The sequence below is a fragment of the Lampetra planeri genome, chromosome 28 (assembly GCF_965212315.1).
Source record: "Lampetra planeri chromosome 28, kcLamPlan1.2.h2, whole genome shotgun sequence".
NCBI classification, from domain to species: Eukaryota; Metazoa; Chordata; class Hyperoartia; order Petromyzontiformes; family Petromyzontidae; genus Lampetra; species Lampetra planeri.
Window position 1 is genome coordinate 4,163,749 of NC_136134.1, and position 24,215 is coordinate 4,187,963.

At 45.0% G+C, this 24,215-nt stretch overlaps 2 protein-coding genes across 3 annotated transcripts; one reads left to right on the forward strand and one right to left on the reverse strand.

Annotated features, from left to right (window-relative positions):
• Nucleotides 1–1,624: 1,624 nt before the first annotated feature.
• Nucleotides 1,625–10,269, reverse strand: MRPL51 (mitochondrial ribosomal protein L51). The gene is made up of 4 exons (XM_078607687.1): nt 6,500–10,269; nt 5,995–6,105; nt 5,754–5,861; nt 1,625–3,606 (listed from the first exon to the last, which is right to left on the reverse strand). Exons 2-4 carry the CDS (start codon nt 6,083–6,085, stop codon nt 3,410–3,412), a joined length of 396 nt encoding a protein of 131 aa, XP_078463813.1. The 5' UTR covers nt 6,086–6,105; nt 6,500–10,269; the 3' UTR covers nt 1,625–3,409.
• Nucleotides 10,270–12,608: 2,339 nt separating this feature from the next.
• PEX10 (peroxisomal biogenesis factor 10) lies at nt 12,609–22,284 on the forward strand. Of its 2 annotated transcripts, none has more exons than XM_078607688.1 (8): nt 12,609–12,750; nt 14,086–14,347; nt 15,479–15,559; nt 16,071–16,240; nt 16,702–17,070; nt 18,198–18,391; nt 19,793–19,919; nt 21,973–22,284. In XM_078607688.1, exons 2-8 carry the CDS (start codon nt 14,236–14,238, stop codon nt 22,039–22,041), a joined length of 1,122 nt encoding a protein of 373 aa, XP_078463814.1. In that variant the 5' UTR covers nt 12,609–12,750; nt 14,086–14,235; the 3' UTR covers nt 22,042–22,284. The 2 variants fall into 2 exon arrangements, with proteins under 2 accessions (XP_078463814.1, XP_078463815.1); XM_078607689.1 differs by having other exon boundaries at nt 12,612–12,754.
• The last annotated feature ends 1,931 nt before the right edge of the window (nt 22,285–24,215 follow it).

Here is a 24,215-nt window from a genome sequence, read left to right on the forward strand (position 1 = left end):
AAACATCTTCTTGGTTGCTTATGAACACATCTACTTCTTAATAATGTACAGCTTTGTGTAATGCCATCTGTAGAGCAGAGCATCTAAATTGACATTTTAATATGCACATTAAAAACAAGGAAAAAAATCTATAATTCACCCACCCCAAGACTAAATATTGTAAATCAAACGTGGAAAAATCAACCATTAGCCTCTTATGCCATGGAACAGTTTATTCCAACATGAGATGTACAGAGCTTTGGTAATGCATCTAATTTTGCCAAAGTACAAGTTAATCGAGAAAGATGAACGTCCTGTACGCAGTTCTCACGCTATTGCAGGCAAATGCCCTTCTCTTTTCACAAGATGTCTTACGCTTCGTTTGCTATGCGAGCTAAATTGGGCTGCAAGCAATGGGGCACACCTAGAATAACCCCGTCCAACGATAAGCGACTCACCTATCGAGTTAACAGCTATCGAGTTCCAACCTCTCCGCTGTGTGGGGACAAAAGCAACGTTGAACGAGAAAACTTTTGCAAGGTCTCATCCACCTTGAGTTGGATCATAGAAGCTAGACATGTTGAAATGGACTGACACTCAACTTGTTTCAGTACTATTCCAATTATCTGAGCAAATTGGACATTCCTTTTTTTAGATCACCGACTAAAATATACCCAGAGTAGAGAAATCCCGAGGCATTACGAGTGGGGTGGATTAGAAGGGGCAAAATGACCTGGTTTTTGGAGTGTAAATTTTCCACGTCTAAAAAAATTAATAAAATCACACACAAGCCGTGCACTCGCTTATCACCTGTACTATGCATATCCGACACAGGGAATTTGAAAACTTTGGACTGGTTCTCAATGCCTCCATAAAAAGGCCCTCTAACCATGTACAGCATGTTGCTGGGTGTACGTTACCGACATCGCGTTGTGCCAAAATGCTTTATGTGTCACCAGGCCTTAACCAGATCAATCTTAACACCCCTGGTGGAAATACATCTCGGGGAGTGCTAGCAACAGCAGTTTAGGAGCAGCTTCATTACATTCCCCTTAACACTTCTTTCTGTGGGGTTGGACTCATTTATTTCCGTTGACACAAAATGTGTCGTCAGAATTTGGGAACCCAAAACCAAAAAAAGCAATCGGCAACTTAAAAGCAATTGCGAGTCTGAGAAATCGTCAGTTGATTTAGCAAGAGCTCTCAGTTATACGTGTTGTGTTCAGTTCAATGGGAGATTTGAGCATACACACAGAAAACTGATTTGTTCTTTAATTTACAGAACTCGTAGTTGTTATTTTACTTTAGGATTTGTCAAGACAGCAGGAGACAACGTTATAGTCTTGCAGTTAAGAACGTGGGCGTTCACGTGGCAGCAGACAGCGCGATTTTGTTAACACAACCATGCATGTCCGAGCAGGGGCACCGTTTGAACCGTAAAACTCAAGTAAACTGGCCGAGCGGTCTCTGGCTGAGTGGTCAGTATTGCTGACCACTCGATTATACGGCTGCATTTAGGACAGCGATCCATCTTGCCGGATGCGAGGCTGCAAGCTGGCGAGGAATGTAAATGAGAGCGTGCGAAAGACATTTGGGGCGTTATCAATGCTGCAGCGCAGGAGCACATATGGACCGTGCAAGGAACAATAATACATTGTTTTTTAATTCAAAATTTGGAACGATGCACGTGCTTCAAGAGTCACACTGTTTAACAAAACAAGATGTTTACTCACATGTTGTCATGCCACGACTGATTCACATTCCGGTAACATGAAAAAGCGGCCAACTCACTCGCTAAAAATAAACTGTTGATTGGAAATTGTTGCATGCCACGGATGGCAAACAGTGGCCAGATGCAGTCCTTTTCCCAAAACATTCCCGAAATAAGCCAATTAATAATAAAGAAATGGCAGTGTTGCACATTATCAAGTATTTACACATATGCCATGAAAAAAAATGCATTCGTGTTTAAAGTTCCAACAACTCTTGAGATAATTATTTTTTACGGGAATGTTAAGCATGTGGGCTGATGTTAACGGAAATGCAGTTTAAACCGTGCTGTCAAAAAAATGTCAATCGTCAGTTTATTTTTCATGTGCATGAAATATATGCATTACAGTCATATCATAATGTACGTGGACTGCATACAGTGTTTATAACAGAGAGCATTAACATTTTCGGCTACGTTGCATTACGAGGGAGTACTAAAGGAAGTTTCGCCCAAATATGAACCCTGCCAAAAATAAATAATCGTTGTTTATACGTCTTGCTTACAATCAGGCTGACAAATTTAAACCCCAAGTTCACCTTTAAAAAAAGTGAAAGTTGCAAGTTAAAGAATGCAAATATACACGTATTCTGTTCGTATGAAAATAATCAGACGGTGACAAAGACATGTTGGAACAGGGCGAGTCCATTACCACATAACGGCCTGCTTGACAAGAGCTGCGTCGGTATTTCACGGGCAACTAAATGTCGAGGGATTTATCATTTTATTGTTTCCTTTATAAACTCCTTTTTTTCGAAATTCGCATTCAATGTTAACCCTTGACATCAGTTACTTTACCAACACTCAGGGAGGGAGGTTAAATCATGCCTTTGACCAACATAACCTTATTACTGCACGTATGCCACATTCAAATGCGAGGGCAGTAAAGATGAATGCAACGTCAAATGTAAGAAGCGCTACATTTTGCAAACAATTACCTAGGCTGTGTTCAATGAGTTTAAAGCTCCATTAACAAAGTTACATCAGGAGCAATCAAGAGATATCGCTGAAGCAACATTGTACTAAGAACGTCCAGAAGCAACATCAACAACGTGTTCCTGACAAGAACAAGAAAATAAATGTAATTAATTACACTTCAAAACTTGCTTTGGACATTGTCACACAAAGCCTAGGTATGCAGCCACAAGAGCCATTTTCATTTGAGATTTTAATTCAAGTGACCATCTGTTTTGAATGTTCATTATATATACCAAATTGAATTGGACTGCATTCAACATTTACATCGTGCCTGACTCAGTGGGAATGGCACATACGATGCTGATACTCGATCACTGTACAATTCCTACCACGGACAACGAACGCAACTCAAGCCAATCAAGGCATGAAAAGTTGCGAATGTATAATCCTTGCATTAAATAATCTAAAATCAAACCCACAAATGAATCATCTCCAAGCGTCCAGTATAACCACGCGAGCAGGACAGTAAGGCAAATTGTTTCATTTCACAAAGCTTGGTTATAATGTCAACGCAGGGCGCGTTAACGCACCTATGTACAGAGACAGAAAAAATATCCCAACGCGCTGTAGCTGAATAATCCCTTCAGATCGCCGCTCACAAAAACGCACACTCCCACTGTCAGGTGACTGTCGAACGAGGCGGCAAACCAACAGACGACAGCACAACACCCAGCAGCGTCGTCCTCAGCGGTGCTTGCCGTAGCGGTTGAAGCGCTTGTACAGGAAGCGAATGCGCTTCTTCAGGTTGTGCTTATCCTCCTCGAACATGCGGCTGCCGACCCATCTCATCCGGCGGATGCAGCGCTGCAGCTCGTTGCCCTTCCAGCCGCGCAGCCACGCGGGTCCGCTGATCAGCTCCTTCGGGTGCATCTTGAAGTCTCCTGCGTGCGAACACGCGGTGCAGGCACGCACGCACACCGCGTTAATCCCCGCGACGTCAGATCGGGGCGCGCTTGAGTGGCGCCACCAGCCTCGAACGGCACGAGCGAGGGATATCGGTGAGGTCAAACGCATCGCGTTGGGCAAGGCCAACGCCAGGAGTGGGAAGTCCGTGGTAGTAAAGGAGAGCACGACGAAAGGGTAGCAGGCTATGAGGAAGAAGCTGAAGGGCGTCTTTTTTTTTTGGTAATTATACACAACTATACCCGACAAACCCTTTGTCAATCCACTGCTGGACGAAGGCTTCCACCTTGATGTCTCGGTCATGGGGGTGGGGGGGGGTTTGACCTTACTTCACCACGCTGGTCAGTGTGGGTGGTGAAGGTTGGGGGTGGCGGCCCATGACTGGATCAGATATCACCGGTGCAATTGTATTTGCCTAAATTGGCCAAACTCAGTTCTGAGTGCAGTCCGCTAAACACCGTGCCACTTCTCCCACTACACACTCTAATTACGCGATTACTTATTAATGTGCAGCATAGAGATGCATTCACCAATTCAGCAGAGCCACACGTCATGTTGAGTAATACGTCAAGACAATTTAATTTCCCTTCACCATATACTGTATCTATTCTACGTGTCTATCTTACAAGGAACAACAACAATGTTTTACTCCTCTGCAGATGGAAGGCTGGGTATGTTTATACCCAATTAAGCCTTCAAGAGTTGAGCTGGAGTTAATTGAGTGTTGTAATGCAGTTGTCAGTGAGGAGCCCCACATCATCAGGCTGGTAAACCAGAGAGACCTGCCTGCTATCCACTGGGCACCCAGGACTCCAACACAGCTGCTGGCTTAATGTTCCTTCACAAGCATTATCCCCTGAACTTAAGCCTACCAGCCACAGGCAGTAAGGTTTAAAACAAGTATAACCCATAAAAACAAAGTTTTTCACTATAAATCCTTTATATGCGTGGCGGCTAGAGTCCTCTCGTCCTCTGGCTTGAGATGGCTGCCACCTATGGGTCAGATTATTGCATGGCAGCATTAAGCAATTGGTAATTAAATATATTTTTTTCCCCTAAAAAGTGTAAAGTTATGGAAAAAAAATTTCACGAAAATAAATTGTCACGCACAACGAGTCTGTGTGGAAAATGTCAGCTTGATTGGATCACAGGAAGTGGGTTAAAAAACGACCGAAAGATTTGCACGGTCGTAAGCGCGCAAGCAAGCAAGCAAGTGAACTTAATATAAAGGATTTAAAAAAAGACAAGGTTTCATGTTTCTATACACAGCATCAGTACAATCACTATGACGGCACGAAAGTCCTGTCTCACTAGCCTATACACATTTCTTTCTTTAGAAGCGACCCTGCAAGCGAAGGCTATACTGCACAACACTGCTATAAATCAGCAATAATGACACGACAGATAAAAGCCCTGCGGTAATGGCCACTGCGAGCAGTTAGTTTCTGTCCTCTAGCCTCAATATAAGGTTGGTTGGCTCATCGTCCGAGTCACCTGCGTAACAGCGCACAGCCCGTATTTGGGTAACAAGTGACTGGTGCAAACAACCGATTACACCACCACATAAAATAGGTGAACATCAGTGTACACACTAAATGCATCCAGCACCATTGCTATAAGATGCTGGATACAAAATAAACATCGCTCATTGATGTTTGTTCTTGCAAGAGTTTTTTTTTACCTGAGAGATAACGTTATAACCGCAAGGGTATGGATATCTGGCGGAGTGGTCCCGTGATGGATACTCGACACGCAACAAAATCACGATTTCAAACGCCAATCACGTTCGACTCAGCAAATCACCTCAGTAGGGTCATTCAAACTCTTACCATTTTCTCGGAATTTGACCGTTGTTGTTTTTCCCCCGAGAGGCTGGTCCTCCACAATTCGAATGCAGCATTTCTATCTCGGCCTCAAGAGCTGCCAATAGGTCTGAGCTCCACTCCAAGCTTGTTTTAGCACGACTTTGACTTTGGCAACGGACCGTGTCGCTAGGGATATGCCCGTTTGCCAGGAGCTACGTACACCAACACTTTGGTTCCAAATGAAATCTGGCTCTGCACAAGTGGCATCCGCCATCCAATTTCTAAAACTGCTTGCCATGGCTCTTCATGAGCACACTTGCCGAGGATGCCAACGTTGTCATAGATGCCGAACAACGCCCGCTTCTCAGTCCACCGATCGACCTTCTGTGGCACCGGTGAAGAATGCGACTTAACCAAGCTTGTTGGTCCTGCGGGAGACAGCACGCAAGCAGACTTTACTATGCGACAAAATCAAATAGGTCTTCAACGCTTTCAAAGGCACACTCTAAAGCGAGCCATCAGTTAATGTCCTAATGAACGTCAAAGGAAAGTGAAAAATACCGAGAGAAAAGTCCCTAAGGCGCTGAGTGAAGGCAGATGGTCTCCATATCCCAAGCAGGAGTCTACCAAACGTTTGCTTGACCAAAGCCATTCTTCAGCACCCGGCTTTGGCTGCAAGAAAGGAACATCCATTATTAAAAATGTCAGTGTGTTACAGTGACATGTATTGATTTTTTTGTATGTCAAGCTGTCAGCCGTGCAGTGCTCATTTTACACAATGCACTGAGGCTTGAATGCACCTCAAGGCCATCATAAAATGCAAAAACTCAAAGCCTATAGGAATTATTTCGTGAACTCACAGCGCAGTGGCCGACCGGTTAGCGATCTTTCTTTTGGGTGAAATATTTCCAGTTCAAATCCACCTATGTCCACTTCTCCAGCAATGCACTATCATGTGTGTGCCCCTTAAGGTAATTTGTGTGAACGTAAAACATCCCCGAGGCTTTGTGTTCAAGAATAATTAATTGTATATGCCTCTTATATTTTTATTTCATGTGTAATGTACCAGAATGAGATTGCTTTTTCTTGAATGTTTTGGTTCTGAAAGAGAGAGGGACAATTCTTGCCAAAGTGCTACAAAGCATGTTTGGCATACGGTCAATTTATAATCAGAATCTTTATTTAGACTGCAGAAGGAATCCGATGAGCTATGAAGCTCTTTTTCACAGATGTCCACAGTATGGGCGAGTCAGCAGAATGATATACAAAACCAGGTATCAGGTATGCAACCTCCAATACAGTGTGCATGTACAAGTATGCAGTCGTATGGAGACTCTGACAACCAAAAGAAAGTGGAATTTCTCACATGACTCTGGGCCACCAATGGAGGTGTGTACTGCCCCCATACTGATTTGAGCAGTGAGACACTATGCAAATTATATGCGGTATTATAATATAATCTAATAATCACATGCATTGATTGCTAGTCCAGGGGTCATCACTCTCCGTTGAACCACTGTACATCTAATGCTGGAATGGCCTCTCATCCACCTATAATGTCAATAAACGTGTCACCACATTATACACATTGCAAAAAAAGCAAGCCATTATATTTTATAGGAAAGCCCAGGGATCGGCAAGAAAAATAACAGGAGGCATTTTTTTTAAATTCGGTGAATACGAGATTGTCTCGAACAAAACGCCACGAAGCAGTCCTCACAGAGCCACATGTGGCTTCGGAGCCGCAGGTTGCCAACGCCTGGTATGGCCAAAACGAAAAAAGGTAAAATCACCTTCAAGGAAATTGCTAAAATATTAATCATTTAACATAGAATTTAACAGCCACAACAGCGCCTTCTTGCAATTGGGACTCTTAATGGGTGTTCAGATGGGCAGCTGTTGGTCGTGAGTTCTCTTGGAGGATTGGTGTTTGTGCACTGAAACTTGGTTTACTTGAGTAGCTGTCAACTTTAGAATTTTTTAAACTTTCTTCTTGTATAAATAATATTTATTTTATAGATACATATTTTAGATTTTTATGGTTTGTATTTGCACGATTGCGATGTTTCACCAATCTTGGCTTACAATCCCAATTTCTCCTTTGCAAAAAAAGACCTTTCCTCAATGGGCCCCCATCTGCTGATATTATAAATCATTATGATCAGGGCTTATATTCTCAACCAGTATTTCCCAGATCACTCGTAAGACTGGAGGAGGTTGCACACTGTGTTGGGATCGAAACGTCGTGGGCTTTTTGCTTTTATTATATTTTTTATTTAATTTTATTATGTTATTTTTATTTTTATCTACGTGACTTTACCGAAAGAACCAAGAATATAGGTTGCCCATGTCTAGTACATACAGATATAGCGATATGTATACTTCATGTGGTGTGCCAGGTGGGGGAAATATTTGCCAGCTCATCGACGTGTTACAGACATGCCTGAATTTAAGCCCCAAATATCATGATAAAGACACGTTGGCAATCGGCTAAATACTATGGGATATTTTTTTACCAGTATCAAAGTATGAAAAATAAGAATAGGTTTGAAACGTTCTGGCATGATATATTCCATGATATAGCTGCTCACCACAGAGCTGTAAATACAGGTAGTCCTCTACTTACGATGGAGATGCGTTACGACGACCCCATCGTAAGTCAAAAATATCGTAAGTCGAAGATGGCCTAGCCTACCCAGGAGTCTTAAAGAATTGTGATAATTTAGTAAAACAGAGCAATTTACAGTGCCGTACTGTATAAACTATATACTCTATGTATTTATTAATTACAATACTGTATTGCACAGTAAAATGTAAAGTAAAAAAAACAAGGTACATTCTTAGCCTACCTATATGAACTGCAATTTAATAGAAAACATTTTCAGGAAACAATCCTATCTGCTATAAAAACTTTTAACATGCATTGAACGTATCGTATCGTGGTAACCCTAAAATGAAATCGCTAAAGCTACGTATCATACATGCATTAAACGTATCGTAACGTATCATATTGTACTGTTTGCCTGCCGCGCGAAATGTTAATTATTTTTACAATTTTGTCGTATCGCTATCGCCATCGTAAGATCGAAATATCGTAAGTCGGACCATCGTAACTCGGGGACTATCTGTACTATGATACGCGTGGCATTGTCTTTGTACTGTTCGTCTTTTGTCGTTCTCTGGTCTGACACTGGTGAGACGAGGCCATAAAGAACAAAGCTGTCTCTGGTGTTTGCTAATCAGTTTAAAAAAACAATGTATATATTACCAGAGCATATTTGTTTTGCATGTTCACAAGGACGTGTGGTTAACGCAGACTTGATTCCTTGCAATAGGTATAATCTATTTGGTGTTTGAACATCTTAACACCTATATTCTCATTTGTGATAATTTTTATTGTTTTATATTTATATTATTTTATTATTTCCCTTCTACGTGACTTTACCGAAAGAACCAAGAATATGAATCCCTGCAGTCACGAAAGCTTTAAATCAAAATCTTAACACCTGTTTTATTGCCTGTTTTTGTATCAAAGCTAAATACTATTCGGTTAGAATTCATATTGATTTCTCCTGAAACCACTGAACATGCAGTTTTTCTTTCACGTTTAAAGCATAAAGAGTAATGGACTCATTCCGAGGTGGATCGGTGGCGCAGTGGATTAGCCGACTGCACTATGAACCAGGTAACCCGAGTTTGATTCCTGGCTACGGCTAACATCGGCGGCGAGTGATGGCTGAACCCGGTCCTGCGGAATACCCCGAGCCTTGTTTCCTGCCAAGGGCCATTTGGATATTTACAACATCATTCGCGGGCCATACAAAATGATCAACCAAAAAATTAGCCAGTTAAATTTGGTCAAATATTTAATTAACTCGCCCCTAATGCGGTGGCTGGAACTGCTTCTCTTTGGGCGAGGCGTGTGATGTTAGCTGGTATTGATGTTGCTACTCGCAACTGCTTTTCCACTCATGTATAGTAGTAGCCACAAACTCTACACTACCTCTCAGACCCATTTGGATATTTACAACAGCATTCGCGTGCCATACAAAATCATCAACCAAAAAATTAGCCCGTTAAATTTGGTCAAACATTTAATCAACTAGCCCTTAATGCGATGGCTGGAACTGCTTCTCTTTGGGTGAGGCGTGTAATGTTAGCTGGTATTGATGATGTTGCTACTCGCAACTGCTTTTCCAGGTTTGCTCCTAGAATTATTGAATTTCGAGTCCCGCCTGCGGTTGCTTTGGCAGGGCCAGACACCAAATGATTCCGCGGGGCCTCACACGGCCCGCGGGCCGGACGTTCCCCACCCGTGCCCTCCTCACACCGCGGTGAGGTATGGTCAAATGACTACTCTACGACCAAAACAACACACCGCCACCAAAACATGTACATGGCACAAACTCTATCAAGCACGGGGTTAATGCGGAATAACGTCAAGAATATGAAACAATGTTCGGCATCATCGTTGGCCTTGCTCACTCCACTGCTTTACGAAGGACTCCCTGGCCGGACGAGTACACGGGGACGTGGTCTACCGCGGTGCTTCCTCGTTACTCTGTTTGTGTAAATCTAATCAGAACACTCATTTAAAAACAACAGCGCGGACACATTCGACCTTGAATCATTTGCAACCGCACGCTGCTTTGGGCCTAAGCAACCGCCTCGCCTAGAACACACACAACACACACACGCAACACCACTCGATATTTTCAGACGGACACGCTCTCTCCGTTGCCAGGGAACTCTCTAAAGCAAGCAAGCGGCGGCGGCAGAGCACCATTGACGAGTTTACAATGCGAAGAAGAGGCGAAGAGATGTAAGACAACACCGCCCGTGTCTGTACCTCTCAAGAGCCGCACGCGCACTGTTGACCCTGGTGACCCCGGTGACGTCACAGGTGGGCGGGTCGTAATCGGAACTTCAAGCAAGAGCTGAGCGCTGAAGACGATGGCTTGGTTTTTTCGATTTCAAGCTTTCGTGACTGCAGCCGGGATTCGTATTCTTGGTTCTTTCGGTAAAGTCACGTAGAAGGCAAATAATAAAATAAAGATAAATAGTAAGAATTTATCTTTTTTTATGTTTTTATTTCCCTTCTACGTTACTTTACCGAAAGAACCAAGAAGACGATGGCTTGTGTAGAGCCCGAAACGTCGTGATTTATTTTTTGTATTTTCTACCAACGTGACTCTACCGATAGAACCAACGAGTATGGGATTCCTGCAGTCACGAAAGCTTCAAATCAAGATCGAAGTGGCACTTATCTATACTATAAATACAACTTTGTTTTTTTTTACCAGGTAAGGCCCACTGAGCTGTATAGCTCTTATTTTAAGAAGCGACCTGTCCATGTGGAAATGTATAGTGGGCAAATGCTCGAAAAGCGTGATGTTGCTTCTGAATGTGGAGGGAAAACCGAAGAAAAAAAATCCACGCCACCACGGGGAGAGAGAGACACGCAAACTCCAAATCTACAGCAGACATCAGGGTCTTGATCGATCCCACGATCTCCTGCATACCAGGCAAAGGAGTTAACATCTCCTAGTCACCACAGCATCCATCTGACAGTTCACAAGCAATGGTAGAAGCTAGCCTGAATACTGATGAGACATTGAATGTTGAAACCAGCCCTTGCATGTAATTATCTGGCAGTTCACAATCGCTGGTTTAATCTAGCTTTACTCCTGATGAGAAACTGAATGTGCGTGCGATGTTGAACTTCTTTCGCACCGTACGTAGCCAACCTTGCTCATTGGAGGTGCGGGGGAAGGGCAACAAACTAAACACAAAAAGCAGTTCTTAAGAAATGAGTTTGCAATTCAAGTTTAAAAGTGAATAGCTCCCCAGTGGCGTCCTAATATCGACGTTGGGACAACCGGGTGACCCTCATCCTCAGCGAGGCTTTCCTGGGTAAAAATTCACAATAACAAAAAAAGTGATGATCTTTAATTGTGCCATCAGCGCCACCAAAAAAAACCAATAAAACCCCAACATATCTCGAGATAAAGAGATGCCCCCCTTTTTTACCCATATGGTCAGCGGACAAAATAATGAGAAGAGGTTTTCCCCTTTTTTCTGGCAACAAAAGAGGTGTTGAGATGTTAAAACACCAAACTGAAACTTTTTACAAGGAATCGTGTCTGCATTAACCACAATACTTGTGGTCAGAATGCAAACAAATAACATGCTCTGATAATATATGCATTGTCTTTGAAACTGATTGGTCCACACCAGAGACAGCTTTCTTTTGAGCCTCGTCTCAAACGGTGTTAGACCAGAGGACGCAAAAAGGCGTACAGCACAAAGACAATGCCACAATCAGAGTAATGAGGGCTCGGGGTGAGCAACTACATCATGGGACCTTTGCCAGTAACAAAATATGAGAGTAGGTTAATTTCCCCTTTTTTCTGGCAACAAAACAGCTGTGTTGAGATGTTAAAACACCAAACTGAAACTTTTTACAAGGAATCATGTCTGCATTAACCACATACTTGTGGTCAGAATGCAAAGAAAATCAGTTTCAAAGACAATGCATATATTATCAGAGAACGCTTTTTGTTTGCATTCTGACCAAAAGTATTGTGCCTAATGCAGACGTGATTCCTTGTAAGAAGTTTCAGTTTGGTGTTTTAACATCTTAACGCCTGTTTTACTGGTAGGAACCTCCTGGTTACATCAGCCCACAGGGGATTATTGTGTCCGTCCGTCGTGCAGGGAGGGGCTGGGTGGGGAGGGAGGGGCTGGGTGGGGAGGGGAGGGTGGGGAAGGGCTGGGTGGGGAGGGTGGGGCTGGGTGGGGCTGGGTGGGGGGTGGGAGGGGTGGGGCTGGGTGGGGAGGGGCTGGTCACCCCGTGGTGCCCTTATAAAACTCAACGTTTAACCTACTCACGCCGGCTTGTGCCCGCCCTCACAGTCGGGCATATTTGCGGAATACACCACGCCGCCGTTGACCCTGGCCATTGACCGAGCAACCCAACGTTCCTACCAATGTGTTGTTGCCATAAAAAAGGGGAAAACCTATTCTCATGTTTTGGTACTGGCAAAGGAGGTCCCAATGATGTAGTTGGACAAAAATAATGTGAACGTTGAATCTTCGGCGGGGTTCGCTCGCTCTCTCGCTTGCTAGAACTCCGATTACGACACCGCGGCGTCACCGCCTCCACGCGCCACACACGTGTCCGGAAGTGACCGCGAGAGCGACGCACGTGTTATATCATCATCAGCTGCTGCTGCCGCTGTACGAGTGTGGTTATCAAAGTGCACCTAGCCTGGCACACAGGCGAACGGCGGGTGTTGGGGGTTGCCGCCCTTACACGTGGGTGAGCCGGTGGCGTTGCGGTTCGCGCGTCGCGCTACGAAACATGGCGAACCCGGGGTTCCGAGATTATGGGAACCGGTCCTGGGCCTCCTCCCCTAGGTCGACTCAGCCTCAAATTAGTACCTGGAGCGACGTGGAAACATCGCTACTAGGGAGACAAAGGCGGCCGGGCGTGGTGCTGGCCACCCAGCCTCTCGTGTGCCACAGTGCCGGCCTTCATAGGTGCTACTCGCTTTGGTGCAAGAAAAGATGTGGCACAAGACAGAGGAGGAAAGTGGAAACAAACGACGGAATGTGCAGTGGAGACATACGAGCTATCTGCCCATGGAATATCGCTTCGATGTTTACGAAGCGATATTCACAGTGTTCATGCAAAAAAGTCGCTGATTTAACTCTAGAGTCATTTAAAGCGGTTATGGGCACCGTATTCACGACTTGCACTGCAGTTTGAGCCTAAATATGCCTTGGCTTTTGCACGTATACGTGTAGCAACGTTAAACATTTAAATGAATATTTGGACGCGATCATTCGCTTTGCTGTGTCGTGTGTTCCTGTTTGCATGTTGGTACTGTTGAAGTAATTGCGCCGGATTGTATTGGTAATTGTTCCAGTTTGCTTTGGTTACTACAATTTCCTGCAAAGTGTCTTGCGTTTTTCCAAGTTGTTGCTTCCAGTAGACAACATTTTCTAAATGCCAATTTAAATCCCTTTAATTATTAATTCAGTGTTCAATAATTTCGTGATAACTAATACGTATATGTGTTTGGGGGCACTGACATATCTACAGCGGTTCTTGTAATTGCCATGCCTCCTAGCAATGCACACCTTGTAGTTTAAACATGCGGTGTAACGTGCCGGCTCTGGAAATACATAGTTTATGTCGTGTGCATCAACTTAACGATTCAAATGACACAGTCTCTCACATACAAGTGTACAGTATATGCAAAGGAAATGTGTTGTCACAGTCCATACAGGGGTGCCACGGTGGCGAGATGTTAACTATCTCGCCTTGTATACAGGAGGTCGTGGGTTTGATCCCGACCCAGATGCCAGCTGTATATTTGGAGTTTGCATGTTCTCTCTCCCCATGGTCGCGTGTATTTTTTTCCTGGACCTCCGGTTTTTCCCACCACATTTAGAAACATTCCTTTCGAGTATTTGGCTGCTATAAATTTCCGCATCATGAAGCCACATTGTTGGGTTATAATTCATGGCCGGGTCTCTTCTGAAAAAATAGCCATATAGCTCAGTGGGACTTACCTGGTTAAAAATAAAAATGGTAAAATAATAGCAAATAATATAATTAATGTTTGTCACTTGCGTTGGTGTTAGGTTGTCTCTCAACGCACACAGTGAAACCTTGGTGCGACAAGATCTCCCTGCCAGCAGAGAATGAGCCCCGAGCCATGAGAACCAAGTCCTCTGCAGCAGCAGCAGCATCAAGCCTCTCTTGAACCTCTGGCTCTGAGCCCCTTGCTCAAGATGTCTGTGTACCCGGCTCGGCAGCCCGAGATCATCCGTGCGGCACAAAAGGACGAGTTTTACAGCAACGTGATCAAGGGTGGCTTGGCGGATGTCTTTCAGCTGCTCGTGGGTATGACCTGGCAAACTCACTCGCTGCCTCCATCGCCAGCCAGAAGTTCAGCCAGAAGTTGTAGAATTTGAATAATGGCTACAGCCCTACAGAGTTGGGGTAGCTGGGAATGGGGGCCTAAGCCCCCCCCCCCCCTCCCTCATACCCCCTAGTGAAGACTCAGCCAGTCTTCTGACGACTTATGAAGTTAAAATATTTTGGCACATTATTTAACACCAGTGGCTTCTCTTTGAAGTTAAGATAATTGATGATGGGCAAAAGCAGATCATATCGTTATCTATATTCTTGGTTCTTTCGGTAAAGTCACGTAGAAGGGAAATAATATTATTTTATTATTTCTCTTCTACGTGACTTTACCGAAAGAACCAAGAATATGAATCCCTGCAGTCACGAAAGCTTTACATCGAAATTTGTATCGTTGTCTATTAACATTTGTGTCAAGTTTGCTTAACACTGAATGTGTCATGCACCCGCTAAGTTTTTGTATGCAACCCTTTTGACAGGGTCATATAGTTGAGTCACCTTACAGGGTTGTATGGTTGGCACGCTCGCAGATTCCAAAACACATGCTTTAATGTATGTTCGTGAATCAAGTAGCTTTCATCTTCTTGGTTCTTTCGGTAAAGTTCAGACGCTGTCTTTCCGACAGACCTGTTCTTCACCTGAGGACGGCTGCTTGCGTTGTGGCCGAAACATCGTGAGAATTGTATTTTATTATGTTTCATTTTTATTATTTTATTATTTCCCTTCTACGTGACTTTACCGAAAGAACCAAGAAGATGAATCCCTGCAGTCACGAAAGCTATAAATCGAAATTCAAGTAGCTTTATCATCGTCGTTTTCATGATATGGCCACTGTGAGGTGAGGGCCTCACCACATGTCACCAATGTGGTTGGTTGGTTTCTACATTGTCCATTATTTGGTCCTCTAATATTTGTGAATTATATATATACATATTACAGAATGTGGAGGAATCTGATGAGCTATGAAGCTCTTTTTCACAGATGTCTAATAGGGACAGGTCAGTAAGTGACATCGACAGAAGAAATAGTGTAATTCTATAAATCTGTTTAGAAATTCTGAGTGTACATCGGGCCGTATGAAAATACTGTTTGTTTGATGCATTACAGGAGCACGCAAATGGCTACAGTGGAGGCGAGAGCTGGAGCTTTTGGCTGACGTCACATACCTCAGTCTGACAACGCTTTCAGGTGCCAGTGACAAGATGCTCTTTCTGATGAACGTAAAAAATTTACATATCAGAACATTGCGTCAGACCATTTATATGAAACAATTGATTGTTGCTGGTGAGTCATATGTTGTAATTCACGTGACAGCTGCAACCTGGAGAGGCACTATATTCACCACTGTTAAAAATAACCATTCTTGAATTGAAATTTCCTTCAAGTCCGTCGGCCTTCTCAGCTGTTGTGCCGCGGCTGTTTGCGTCACCGATATTACCCTGCAGTATTTCCACTTTCCTCTCGTGTGTCGCTGCATCTTTCAACCGAGGTAGCTTCCATCCTGTCCAGTGTCCGATATTCGACGTCCATTGAATTTAATCCCCACCGCAAATCACGACTTAACTCGCCGAATCACAAATTGAGCAGGCGGCAAATGACCGCAATGCCCTCGGCTGGGCGATGAAGGGTGCCTGAAACCGGTTCTGCTGCCATCCTCTACCCACCCATTCCGCCCCCCACCGACGCAAAACCCACCCAGGCTTCCAGACGCTGGGCGAGGAGTACGTGAACGCGGTGCAGGTGGACTCGAGCGGCCGGCGTGTCCCCTCGACGTCGAGGCGTGTGCTTTACGCGCTCCTGCACACCGCGCTGCCGTACCTGCTGGAGCGGGGGCTGGTGCGGCTGGAGCACGCCATCCAGCAAGCCGAGGTACAGGCGGCCGCACCGCGGTAACCCCCTTGCCTAGAGGAGGGGAACGAAATTGGGATTGGGGCGCTCTACATCGAGATTGTTTATTTTGTCTTCACGTGTGTAATTATTGTGACGGCGCTTTGGTTGGCAGATTTGTACCAGAAAGGCACCGCAAGTCAAAAATACATTGACTTGACTAGAGACCCAAGTTCGATTCCTGGCCATGGCTTACATGAGTGACTAATGAAATCCGAATCAATTCTGTGCCCCTCTCTTGCCCTGCCCCCATTCACCAGACTGCATTGACCAGCATGGTGAAGTATGGTCAAATATCCTCCACGACCTACATCACATGGGGGGGGGGGGGAAGCCTTCATCTAGCAGCACATTGACAAACAGCTGCATAAATAACATCGTTTGTAATTCATACGAATAATAAGTGGCGGACAAGTACATGTCATCTCTTATTGCCTTTGCAGAACAATGCACAGCTACAGCAGAGGGGCGAGCGTCCACTCTCTCATGGATCCTCAACCTACTCCCTCGACGACGAGAGCCACCTCCTCGCTGCCGGCAACAACGAATCGTCGTCGGGAGCGCACAGGCGCACGCTGCTTTGGCTGTGGCGCACGCTGGGAAACGCCGGGCATCGCCTGCAGGCACCGCTGGGAGAAATTGCATTGTGGATGCAGAGCAGGCTGGCGGAAGTGCAGGACAAACAGAGGCTGCTGCATGTCGTCCAGACGACGAGACAGGCACTCGCGTTCCTGCACCGCCTGCACATGTCCCTGTTCTACATCCGCGGTGTCTTCTACCACCTGGCAAAGAGGGTCGCGGGCATACAATATGTGAGTGCTGCTGGTGTGCGGTCGCTTGAGATACAGTTGCGTTACGAAATGTGAGTGCTTCGTGACGGTCAAGCTTCCTCGAGTATCAGGACTCCTCTTAAAGAGGAGGGATGTTTAACACGTAGGTTTTTTCACTCCCAGTATTATCGATAACAAAGGGATTTACGCTCTCTAATCCAAAACCAATATTAGATCATTGGGAACATTGATCAGTTCAAGTTCCAAGGTGGCTGTCGGATTCAGACCAGGATCTCGGAGCGTGCTCTGACCTCTGTGCTCTGACCTCTGAGCTCGTAGGCCACCTCACTCACCCGTATTGGTAAATGCAAACTGCATCTCACAGGATCTTGCCTTCAATTGCCTGTGTAGAACACACCCTCTTGCATCTTGCACCCTCTTTTTCCACTGTACGACCGAGCATGCCTGCGCCGCGGCTGTGCCGACCCAGCCCGGCGTAGCGCTGGAGACGGCCACGTTTGTCTTTCCACTGCAGAACCCAATGGGCGTCACCGCCACGCGGCCTGGATCCTGCCAGAGTGAACGAGTCGAGTCGCGCGTTACGATGTAAATGATGAAACCAACTCGTGGGGTGTCTTCTTGAGGCCACAGTTTCACGGTTTGGTCCTAGCTCAGCTCAGTTAAATAGCCAGGTGAAAACAACCCATATCACGAGTAGACACAGTCCTGGCATGGCTCAAATGAACAAGTGGAAAAAGGGTGGCGGTTTACGGGCGCCGTGGTGGCGAGATGTTATCTGCCTCGCCTGGTATGTAAGAGTTTGTGGGTTCGATCCCGACCCTGACGGTTGTATATTTGGAGTTTGCATGTTCCCCCCATGGTCGCGTGGATTTTTTTTACCCGGGTCCTCCGGATGTTCCCCCCACATTTAGAAACGTGCGTTCAAGAGTATTTGGCCGTTATAAATGTCCACGTGATAAGCCACTTCGTTGAGCTATCATTTGTGGCCAGGAAACTTCCGAAAAAGAGCGATATAGCTCAGTGGGCCTTAGCTAATAATAAAAAAAAAGTTCAATAGCCAGGTGAAAACCACCCACATGAGGAGCCAGCCGTGGCATGGCTCGGATGAACAAGCGAAATATATTTTTTTGTCCCGATGTGAACGGCAGGTGCTGGTGAGAGGCTTCCCGCAGGAAGATGCGAGCATGCGCACCGCCTACCGTGTGCTGGGCGCCCTGTCGCTCGTGCAGCTCGCCTGCACGCTGGCGCTGTGCGCCCGTCGCGCCGTCACGAGGGCCCGACCGCGCCGCGACGGGGAGATCCAGCGTGTGGCGCCGTCCTCCCCATACGGCGGCGCTCGCGGGTGAGACGCCGAGCACTGAGCTCTCTCTCCCCTCCTGCGCGCGCGTTCCCAATGGGGGACGCTCGCTCAACAGTGGAGCCCCTACGAGCCGAGCGATTTGGTGGAGGACGAAGCCCCGTGAGGGTTAAGGTTACACTTTTGGGGCACCACGGTGGCGAGATGTTGACTACCTTGCCTGGTATGCAGGAGGTCGTGGATTTGATCTTGACCCTGACACCTGTATATGTGGAGTTTGCATGTTCTGCATGTGGTCGCGTGGATTTTTCTCGGGGTCCTCAGGTTTTTCCCTCCGTCTTTAGAAACATACGTTTAGAGTATTTGGCTGCTATACTTTTCCACATGATAAGCCACTTCGTTGAGCTCTCATTTGTAGCCAGGCCACTTCTGAAAAAAGGGCTGTATTGCAGTGGGCCTTACCTGGTAAAATAAAACATATTTTTGGTTTTTAAATCTAGATTGAAAACGAATTCTTTACAACTGCCTTTTGTATTTAGTTTGTTATCCTTTTCCCGCATCTCCGATTAGCATGGTTGGCTACGTACGGTGTGAAAGAAGTTCTGCATGCAAACATAAAAGCACTTTTATTGAGGATCTATTTATTTAAGAATTGTAGTTGCGGGGAAATAATCACTTCTTCTAAATGACGAGCTGGTGCCAACTAGCTTGAATTCCTTGGTGAATGCGATTAAAAGTGACTGGGCGGTAGAGGGCAAAGCCTTACAACGCCTTCAAGTATGAAAAATGATTAAAAAGAATTGCTGGCACAGGCTTGTGCGTTACTCCTAGATCCAGGAGCTGCCGGGTGGCAGAAACCATTGGCGAGAGGTGTGGTAGCATCAGTGGCTTTGGCCACGATGACATCTCGATCTTGATCTCTTTGTTCCTTTGCTCATGACGATGACGATCAGAGGTCGCAACCGGGTACCCGATACCCGTACCCTACCCGATACCCGGCTACCCGTACGCGGCCGGGTACGGGTACCCGTTTGCGACCCTGGTGCGGCAAGGTACGGGTAGACCGTGAGTCATTGGTGAGTAACTATTTGTCACTCATTTCCCAACGTCTTGTCTCTTCTCACAATTCAAGTTCCTAGAATCAACCCACCCGCGCCTGCAACATGGCTTCATCCCAGAGGTCGCAATCAGGTACCCGATACCCGTACCCTACCCGTACCCGGCCGGGTACGGGTAGGGTACGGGTACGGCCGGGTACGGGTACCCGTTTGCGACCCTGGTGCGGCCGGGTACGGGTAAGGAATCAAAACCCGTTTGTGACCTCTGATGACAATGCAAGCGATGCCAGCGTGTGCCACAAGCTGCGCGTTCCCCGCGCGTTGGCTGGCCGCTGGCGCCGCCTGGTGGCTCACGGCTTGAGCGTCCTCTCGTTTGTGTCTTGGGCAGCGAGGGAGCGTGGGGGAACAGCAGCAGCAGGTGCTCGCTGTGCCTGGAGCCGCGCCGGCACGCCACCGCCACGCCGTGCGGACACCTCTTCTGCTGGGCCTGCATCACCGAGTGGGCCGGCACCAAGGCAGGGCTTCTTGGCACCGCCAATGACAAATATCCTCCTTTCTTATTTTTTTTATATATATTAAGCAAATGTTTGAACTCACTTTCATGTGTTTTTTTTTTTTACGATGAATTTAAATACCGTAGCACAGCTTGTCAAATCCTGTTCTGAAGACCTACCACAGTCTAGGTTTCAATGTTTTCGCAGCGGCATTTGGCTCACCATTGAACAAAGACGGTCACTGCATCGCATGCTTTTAGACGTGCTTCTGCGGCCGTCTGGAACGCTCTTCCTTCGATATTAGGAAGCCAATGGGAGCTATGCACTTTTAAATCTGGATTGAAAACTCATTTCTTTAGAGCTGTTTATTGTGTTTAGATTTTGTCCTTCCCCAGCACCTTCGGTTAGCACGGTTGGCTACATACGGTGCGAAAGAAGTCCGACATACATACATTGTTGACCAATCATTTCATGTGTGCCATGTGAAATTAAGCCTTGTGTTGAATTTGGAGATTTATTCAGAGTATGGTGTAGCATTAGGACCGACGCTACTTTCCCCTCCGCGTGTTTTACACACTCCCATTATGAGTAAGCTCTGACCTTTGTACACCATTGTAAACAACACAAACACTCAATGCCTTCGTCAATAACACTGTGGCTGTGACAGGGAAAAACAAACCTTCTGGCTACCATCAAAGGTTTGTACACGAAGCCATCCAGATATACAAACACAGACATAACTTCAACCGTGATGATGGGTACAAACTGAGTAATCATTGGAAAGATGTTATTAACCATGTAAAAAAGATTTAACTACACATATTTGTACCATCTTATTTGACAGGTACTATTCTACTTTACCGAGTGTTGACATCCCCAGCGTTTAACAGTACTGCCTTTTTTGTATTTGGATTGTCAGCCAACACCGGTTGCAAACCGCCCCGAAGTCGAGGTGCACTGATTGTTCTCTTTTAGCTCCGCCCACCCCCCCAACACGTTCCATTCATTGGCTACCACATTCAGATAAGCCCCTCCCCCTTCCCTCCCCCTTAACTTGTATTTAAGAGCTTGTCTCTTGGAATTTTGCCTCACTTGATACAGTAAATTTAGCTGTGACGGTCCCACCTGATGACAGAGACTTGTGTTGCCTCCAAAACGTCGTGAATTATTATATTTCTATTATTTTATTATTAATTTTTTTACCTACGTGACTTTACCGAAAAAAAACTTAAGAGTATAAAAAATATACACAATCGGAGAAACGTTTCAGGGAATCGCCCTTCTTCGTAGCACATCGTTAAAAAAGCTGTCTCTGGTGTGGACCAGTCAGTTTCAAGGACAATGCATCTACTACCAGAGCCCTTATAAAACTCAACGTTTAACCTACTCACGCCGGCTTGTGCCCGCCCTCACAGTCGGGCATATTTGCGGAATACACCACGCCGCTGTTGACCCTGGCCATTGACCGAGCAACCCAACGTTAGGTTTTTTTTTTTTACTTGATACAGCTGTTGTGGCTGTGACGGTACCACCTGAAGACGGAAGCTTGTGTTGCCTCCGAAACGTCGTGATTTTTATTTTATTTTACTTTTTAATGTTTTTTTACCTACGTGACTTTACCGATAAAACCTAAGAATATGAATCCTTGCAGTCACGAAAGCTTCAAATCTAGAATCAACCCAACGTTCCTACCAGCTCCCTCCGCAGGAATGTGTTATCGCTAAGTAATGTTCGCCAAAACAGTTGGCCAAGTCGCCCGCCTGGGTTCGGGCTCGTAAGACTGGTGCGATGAAAAACCGTAACTCCTTGCCATCTTTCGATTTAAAGCTTTCGTGACTGCAGGGATTCATCTTGGTTCTTTCGGTAAAGACCAGGTCTGTCGGGGAGACATACGCTGTCTCCCCGTCAGACCTGGTCTTCACCTGAGGACGGCTGCTTGCGTTGTGGCCGAAACGTCGTGAGAATTGTATTTTATTATGTTTTATTTTTATTATTTTATTATTTCCCTTCTACGTGACTTTACCGAAAGAACCAAGACGATGAATCCTTGCCATCTGTATTTTTTGTTTTTCAGGCGGAGTGTCCACTGTGCCGAGAAAAGTTTCAGCCCCACCGTCTCATTTACTTGCGGAACTACAGATGAAAGTTGCTCATTTAGAAGCCCCGCACCCTCACTACTCCTCGTGTCAAATTGTTCTTTCCGAATGATGAACGGCCACTGACTTTGTTCCTGGTCGCCAGTACTTCAAATGTGAGGATGGAACTGTAAATTGTGTCAATTCTATTGGAGTTTGTTAATGATTATTAATTCGTTGACAAGCATGTAATTCATATGTTTGGCATGTACATTTGTGTAATTATTTAATTAAATGTTCCGGCTTATGCGCTCGTATGTGTGTGTTGTCTCTTGGAACCAGCTTATTGGTATGGACTCGGAACAAGTGTGCAGTTAAAATGTAAAATTTGCCATCATGTCACGATGCCTATTACAGTGCAATTTCAGCAATTTTTGCCACTGAAAATAATGCGAGCACCAATTCGTTGTTCTGTGCGAATATCAGTTGCGGCTAAATTGTTCAGCATTATAAAGTTGATTTTATTCTGTGACAAACAGCTTTCAGTTGTCATTTATGTTCGTATGTATGTAGCGTTTCATTTGTGGTTGATGATGGAATTAATGCTGGGTGTTTTTCATTGTATTAAATAGCACACAGCCTTGTGTTTGCTATGCCATGTGATACAGGGTGGTTCTGTAGTCAGGTCACAAGGGGTAATTAGATTTATTTGAACAAATGACAGGGTTAGTGAATTTATTCTAACAAATGTTCAAAACTGACTTCCATCAATTCACGCATGAATTCTCTTGACATGAATGTAGGACGTTTTATTTAAGGATTAGAGTTGCAATCTTTGAACATTCATTGTTTTGTCTCAATTCATTCCGAGTTCTTGGTTGAGTTTTGTAAAAATGTTGGGTTTGAGGTGACCCCCACATGAAAAAGAAAATTGTAAAGTAATAATGATCACAGATTTAATAAAAATAACTTAAAAGAATAATAGTAAACAAAAATAATGCCAGTGTTAAAATATATTAATTAACCGATGTGTTCTCTATGGTCACCCTGTATAACACGGCAGCCAAGTTTGACTGCTTTGGATGTTTCTAATGTGACCCTCGGGAACTTATCGTAAGTCATCTTCTTGGTTCTTTCGGTAAAGTCACGTAGAAGATAAATAATAAAATAATAAAACATAATACAATTATTCTCACGACTTTTCGGCCACAACGCAAGCAGCCGTCCTCAGGTAAAGACGCTGTCTCCCCGACAGACCTGGTCTTCACCTGAGGACGGCTGCTTGCGTTGTGGCCGAAACGTGATAATTATTTTATTATGTAAAATGTTTATTATTTTATTATTTCCCTTCTACGTGACTTTACCGAAAGAACCAAGAAGATGAATCCCTGCAGTCACGAAAGCTTTAAATCGAAATTTATCGTAAGTCACTTTAGTTGTGGTGTTGGTGCCTTTGGCATTTGCACTCAATTGTAAGAGTCATAAACATGGTCCAGTGTGACTTGGGCAATTGTCAGTAATCTACGGTTCAAACGAATACAATATGTAGGCAGAATCAGAACCCTCATCAGAATCTTTATTTATCCTTGAGAAATCCGATAAGCTGTGAAGCTCTTTTTCACACATGTCCAGTCGGGGCGGGTCAGAAAGTTACAACACACAATAATGATGGCAGTGCAAAGTATAGGAAAGGTAAGGAAATTAGTAAAAAAAATCAACTTTTAATTTTACTTGGTAATGCCCACAGCTATTAGGGGCCGTCCATAAATGACGTCACGCGATTTTGGACGATTTTTGACCCCCCCCCTCGTAACACGGCGTCACAAAAAGTCAGACCCCCCTCAAATATGACGTCACAAAGCTCTGCCCCCTCCCCCCAAATAATTTTTCAACATGCTTCAAATCGCTTAAAACTATTGTCATTGTAGTGCGTATTGAATGTGGCGCTGCACTCTGATGTATGAGAAAACATTTATTAAAAAGTCTATTTAATTAAGTAGAACGTGTCAATATTTATTTAAAGTTGCGCATTTTGATGTGACGTTACATTTCTCAACCCCCCCCCCCCTCGTCACACCTCGTCACAAATGTCTGACCCCCCTCCCCCCCCAGGTGCGTGACGTCATTTATGGACGGCCCCTTAGTTATTTTTCTGAAGCGACATAGCTCAACGAAGTGGCTTATGTGGAACTGTCCATAACGACTATTAACACGGAGGCTTTCGCCAACAATAGCAACCATG

Excerpts from the sequence above, each read along its gene's own strand:
- MRPL51 (XM_078607687.1), bottom strand. The coding sequence starts at position 6,085 with ATGGCTTTGGTCAAGCAAACGTTTGGTAGACTCCTGCTTGGGATATGG. Across the intron at positions 5,862-5,994 it reads CCTTAGGGACTTTTCTCTCG|GACCAACAAGCTTGGTTAAG; the intron begins GTATTTTTCACT and ends TGTCTCCCGCAG. Across the intron at positions 3,607-5,753 it reads TGACAACGTTGGCATCCTCG|GAGACTTCAAGATGCACCCG; the intron begins GCAAGTGTGCTC and ends GTTCGCACGCAG.
- PEX10 (XM_078607688.1), top strand. The coding sequence starts at position 14,236 with ATGTCTGTGTACCCGGCTCGGCAGCCCGAGATCATCCGTGCGGCACAA. Across the intron at positions 18,392-19,792 it reads CCATACGGCGGCGCTCGCGG|CGAGGGAGCGTGGGGGAACA; the intron begins GTGAGACGCCGA and ends TGTCTTGGGCAG. Across the intron at positions 19,920-21,972 it reads CCGAGTGGGCCGGCACCAAG|GCGGAGTGTCCACTGTGCCG; the intron begins GCAGGGCTTCTT and ends TTTGTTTTTCAG.